General features: G+C 33.3%; 1 protein-coding gene across 1 annotated transcript; it reads right to left on the bottom strand.

Moving 5' to 3' along the window:
• Positions 1-2,511: 2,511 nt before the first annotated feature.
• Positions 2,512-3,577, bottom strand: LOC122009189 (transcription factor LAF1-like). The gene is made up of 3 exons (XM_042565260.1): positions 3,383-3,577; positions 3,172-3,301; positions 2,512-3,053 (listed from the first exon to the last, which is right to left on the bottom strand). Exons 1-3 carry the CDS (start codon positions 3,516-3,518, stop codon positions 2,579-2,581), a joined length of 741 nt encoding a protein of 246 aa, XP_042421194.1. The 5' UTR covers positions 3,519-3,577; the 3' UTR covers positions 2,512-2,578.
• Positions 3,578-5,854: the final 2,277 nt, after the last annotated feature.

Below are 5,854 nucleotides of genomic sequence, written 5' to 3'. Positions count from 1 at the left end.
CTAGGATTAGTTGATTCCTTTTTTTTTTCCTTCGGATGTAGGAGGAGTTGAGAGTGATATAAGTAGGGTGTGTTGGAGATAATGGTAAGGGTGCTTAGGATAGATCAAGAGAACGTAGATAGATTAAGAAATCGTACATTGCTTTTTCTATTCCTAATAGTCCTATGATTATCTTCCAGTGAGCCACACCTGTATAGGAACTTGCCGTTAACCGTTTTTAGGAGTTTTGGCAAATTGCCCCCCTTAGCCTGCACAGGTCATATTAGGTTACTACTTCGGCTTTCCTGATATAATTACTGTTCACCTATGGTTATTGAGATAAGGACTGAGAAAGATGTATAGTAAGATTAGGAAAGAGAAAAAGAGTAGAATCTTGACCTAAGGAAGAGAGAAACTATATTACATTTTTGACAAATGTTTATATTACATTTTAACAAAGGCTTATACAAACCAAAAGCATTCTACACACCAAGTAGAATCTTGAACTAATGTCTGTCATTATTTTTCCTAGAAAAATTATATCTATCTGTATGTTATATTTTTGAAAATCTCCATATCCTCTAGATTGGACAGAGACTTTAATATGTTCAATAAAATCAACTATGGTCATATTAAAATTGGGGTAGAAATAGATGATACCTATGTTACTATTTATATTGATTTCAATAAGTTCAATAACTACTTTCTCGTTATCGAAAAATCTAGGGTCATACAATACTAAAAAGACTTTAGTTCCTATACTTTTTCTAGTAAGTCCTCTAAGGTCAAACACAATTAGTCCTATTTCTGTTTGCTTGGTTTGTAGAATGCTTTTGGTTTGTATAAGCCTTTGTTAAAATGTAATATAAACCTTTGTCAACAATGTAATATAGTTTCTATCTTAAGTCAAGATTCTACTCTATTTCTCTTTCTTAATTTTACTATACATCTTCCTCAGTCCTTATCTCAGTACCACAGGTGAACAGTAACTATATTAGGAAAGCCGAAATAGTAACCTAATAAGACCTGTGCAGGCTAAGGAGGGCAGCCCGAAACTCCTAAAAACTAACTGGGACAACGGTTAACGATGAGTTCCTATACAAGTGAGGCTCACTGGAAGATAATCATAAAACTAGTAAGAATAGAAAAACGATGTACGATTTCTTAATCTATTTACGTTCTCTTAATCTATCCTAAGCACCCTTACCCTTACCATTATATATATATATATATATATATATATATATATATATATATATATATATATATATATAACTACGTGTGACTAAACAAACATACCTTTTATATTTATATATATATATATATATATATATATATATATATATATATATATATATATATAACCTTGATTGATTCCAAACGCATACCTTTTGCATTGAAACAGAGTTCTTATTCGAATTCTTTTAGTTTGTTTATTTATTTTTCTGGATGATAGCTGAGACCATGGGTACTTGAGTAAATTGTTGAATACCTTGCCATTGCATCATATCCGGGGTTAGACTGAGCTAATTTTTCTCTTAATTTAGGTATCTAACTCTTCGAACCGATTAATCTTGGAGGTGATCTGTCGACTCCAAGAAAATTTTTCACTTACCTCCGGAATCGGGAAATGCAGATGGATCTTAATGGACGCCGAGCATCACTAATTTTATAATATTTTGAATCCTTATTGCATGAGAGTCCATCATACCTCTTATCATATTCAGACTATTTTTTTTAGTTGGCATCGGGCATCTAGTTTACGCCGACTAATCCGGGAATGATCGTCCTAACTCTATAAAAATTTTCCACTGGCCATTAGGATAAATCGAAAAGCGCTTGCAGTAGACAACTTAACAATCTAACGTTCTAAGATCAACCGTCCATTAAAAGAAATTCATCCATTAATTCACCGAAGTTAGAACTCGATCATATTTGGAAAATTGAGAAGATGCCTATCACTACACAATTACTTTGGGCTACCATATTCGGACGGTTGATCCTTGAACCTGTTGCTGGTTTTAATAGAAACTGTCATTTTATTGCAGAAGAAGAACTTCAATGATCAAGTCATGAGGGTATTGTCAAAATATAATCACCTGCCTCAGCTTCAAAACTTATTTAATTCTCAACAAGGATTCAATAATTAAGCATGTGAAATTAAAAAAATGTCTGTGATGAGAAAGAATATGTAGAAAAAAAAAAATGCATGTGTAGTTTTCAGATTACTCTACTGTTTGAGTAGAGAATCTTCAACAATTGACTAATTTTGTTTGACATTTCCTGATGACAGACATCGTAATCAGACTCTCAATAACTCCATTTTTGAATTGAAGTTATGGTAGGCTGTTGAATTTTTTCTTCTTCATGCTTCTTAAAATAATGGATTAATTCTCCTTCATTGTCCAAGATTCTTTTAGTGATTTACTGCGAGACACTAGTGAAAAGCACAATCCTATTGAAGCAAGGTCAAAATGTTTATCTTACAGAACTTTTGATTCATCAATGAGATTGTAAAGTCTTATAAACAAATGGACATTTACTTGGACACAGATTTGTATCTTTTCTCTGGAGATTAAAGAACAGTGCATGATTCAGCTCAATACCAAAGCATGTCAAACAAATCATGGAAATTGACATCTGGAATTTGCTCCACAGGCTGTAGTCCTCCAGGGATGATCGAGTCTTTCCAATCTATGATGCTATCAGCCATGTCAAGCTGAGAAAGCTCGGGACTCAAGACTTCAGAGTTAGAGGTGGATCGACTCATCGCTCCACCGTCCAAATTCAATGAGCCATTGCCACTGAACATTGGTATCCAATCTGCAAAAAGAAGTTTGTAGGCACGAGGCTGATGGTTGGCATGCTCTATCATGGAATGGCAAGAATTTGTGAGGGTTGATTCTTGAGAGAGCAAGGATTCTGAAACAGAGTTTCGGCTGTCGTGCTCATTCGATACTTGTTCAGATTTCTGATTTTCGACTTTCCGGAGTTTCTTCTTGAGGTTGGTGTGCCAGTGGTTCTTCACTTCATTATCAGTTCTTCCTGGTAGATGCATTGCTATCTGAGACCACCTGTGCCACCATTTTCAGATTGTTTAGAACCAAAATAATCTTGATTTATCTTTTTTTTTTCTCCTTTTATGAATTCTTCAAATGAATGCCTGAACATTAAAATTTTCAGAATGCTCACTTGTTGCCCCAAATGGCATGCAGTTTCATAACAGTCGATTCCTCTTCATCTGTGAAAGCACAGCGTTTGAGTCCTGGCCTCAGGTAATTCATCCACCTCAATCTGCAGCTCTTTCCATTCCTATGCAAGCCTAGAGACAAACTGCTTAAATCAGAGAAAAGAAAATAAAACAAGATACTGAAACCTGATAGAAGAAAAGGCAATTAATTACCAGCTCTGAGTGCTACAGAGGTCCAGCAGCCATGGCCGTGCTTGAGGATGTAGTCCTTCAGCTTTTGGTCCTCGTCAGGAGACCACAATCCTCTCTTGTAGGTCACCTTTACCTTCTCACACATCTTGCACCCCATCAATCAACTTAAGACACTGGCCTTGGAGAGAAAAAGGAAGAAGTGCACATTTAAAGGCACTTTGGTCAATGATCATCGAGAACAGATAATTGTTCTCCGAGATTTACCTCCTTTTTAGACAGTGGAGAACAGATAATCTCGTGGTAAAGTCAAAATATGATATTTCACACAAGAAACTTCATTAATCTCCCACTTGAGAAGGAAAAAGATTCTCCAATGTTTTTCCTTTTTATTTCAGTTTTATTTTAAACTCTAGTAAAGTCATCAATCAAAATGATAGAACAAATTCTACGCTGACTTCATTAATTGCAAAACCTGGTCAACTGTACAGATCAACTGTGCTTGCAAAGACCTTCTCTATTTAATTAGAGAGAAGTCATAATATATATATGAAACGCATTATTTAATTGTCTAGTTGAAAATGATCGACTAAATAAAACAATTTGTCAACTCCTAGGTATGAACTTGGTACTTTAGTTCCATGGGAAACTACACTCGATCACATTTTCCACAATAGAGGCCAAGCATATGTATTATTATTGTGATAATTTTAGTGCCATCTAAATTCATGTGCTAAAGATAAAATATGTTTGTGATTATATAAAAACTAATTTCTTTGTCCTTATTCTAATTGATAAGTTACTACGTGCCTATAGTCACAATTATGCTGCCTCTTGCCATTGAATAACTTCGGTGTGAGTTGTAAGAGAAATGAACAACTACTTGTTTATTTGAATATCAAATTTTAGTCAGAAGTTGGATGAATCTAGTTCGTTTCCTTGAGTCATTTTGATGAAAAACTCTCCCCATTTGAATTTCAGATCATACGACTTAATCAACCAGACTAATATTTTTCTCACATTATAATAATATTTCTTGACAAAAAAAATATAATTTGTCTGAATAATCAACCTATTTTGTTTATTGCTTTGTTGATTAAACCGAGTAAAATATATTCACACTACATTGTTACGGAGGAAAATGACTGAAATTGACATCTATTTATGCTGTATTTATATACAATGCCGTCTTTTTTGAATTAATTAACTATATGGAGTCTATAATCCATATCCATGTAGTTGGTAACTAAATGGATAATTACTTTAATAAATTTTAATGTTAATTTTTAGCGGGTGTAAAATACCTCGTTGAGTGATTAATCTTCTCCATACAAAAGATCGTTGTATTAGGATAAAATAATCTCTATAATTTTTCAATATATATTTAGTTAGGGACCGATAGGGATGTAAACGAGTCGAACCGAATCGAACAGCTCGAGCTCGGCTCGTTTAAGTTATATTCAGGCTCGAGCTCGGCTCAAGCTCGAATCAAACTTTTATTACAAGGCTCGAGCTCGCTCGATTTGGAATTATCAAGCTCGCGAACAGTTCGAGCTCGACTCGTTATTAGCTTGATTATCATAGTTAACGAGCCTAATTCGTTAAGCGAGTTCAGGCTTATTTTCGGGCTCATTTTAAAGCTCATTTTTTTGGCTCGTTTTAAAGTTCATTTTAAAGTTCGTTTTAGAACTTATTTTTTCGGTCCTTTTAGAGTTCGTTTTTTAGCTCGATTTAAGGCTCGTTTTTTGGCTCGTGGGCCTACAAACGAACATATTCGCAAGCTCACGAGCCGAATATCTTTAAACTCGAGCTCAGCTTCATAAAACTGTCGCATTCGAAATCGAGCTCGAGCTCTGTTCGATAAGATAAACGAACAAATTCGAACGAGCTTTTTATCGAATCGAGCTCCGAAAAACTCGCGAACCGTTTGGTTCATTTACATCCCTAGGGACCGATGATACTAGACTGTTTATCACATTTTACACTAATAATAAAAAAAAAATTCAAAATTCACTTTTTTTAATAAAAATAATATACATTTGTTTTTCATCCATTTATAAATGAATAAAAAAATTAAAAAGGCATCCTTTATTTTTATTATCATATAAAATATTAAATTAAAAAATATTAAAAGGGTGCATCGTATCTTAAAAATCCTTAAAATTGTTTCTAAAATTATTTCAATCATAAAATCAAAACTATTCAATAACATTCAATCAGTTTTTAATAAGTTGGACCAATAAGATTAATTTTATATTAAAATAATTTAATATAATTAATTAATAAGTTTAAGCATAGCATTTTTAGTCAAATCTATTATAGAGTGTTTTTTTTTTAAAAAAAAAACTTAGAGCGACCTACTAAAACAAATTTTTACCCTTCATATGTAACAAAAATATGATAAATAAGAAAATACTTAGTGTAATGGCATAAATTCAAGTCTGAGCATGCCTTTCTTTATATCTTAGCCAGCTGCACTAATGATTAATAATTATC

This window comes from Zingiber officinale, chromosome 1A (genome assembly GCF_018446385.1).
Source record: "Zingiber officinale cultivar Zhangliang chromosome 1A, Zo_v1.1, whole genome shotgun sequence".
Lineage (NCBI taxonomy): Eukaryota > Viridiplantae > Streptophyta > Magnoliopsida > Zingiberales > Zingiberaceae > Zingiber > Zingiber officinale.
Note: the sequence above shows the minus strand (reverse complement) of the source record. Positions and strands in the feature narration are given on the sequence as shown.

Coding starts and splice junctions, on each gene's coding strand:
- LOC122009189 (XM_042565260.1), bottom strand. CDS start 3,518: ATGGGGTGCAAGATGTGTGAGAAGGTAAAGGTGACCTACAAGAGAGGA. Junction 3,302..3,382: donor CTCTGTAGCACTCAGAGCTG/GTAATTAATTGC, acceptor GTTTGTCTCTAG/GCTTGCATAGGAATGGAAAG. Junction 3,054..3,171: donor CATGCCATTTGGGGCAACAA/GTGAGCATTCTG, acceptor ATGGTGGCACAG/GTGGTCTCAGATAGCAATGC.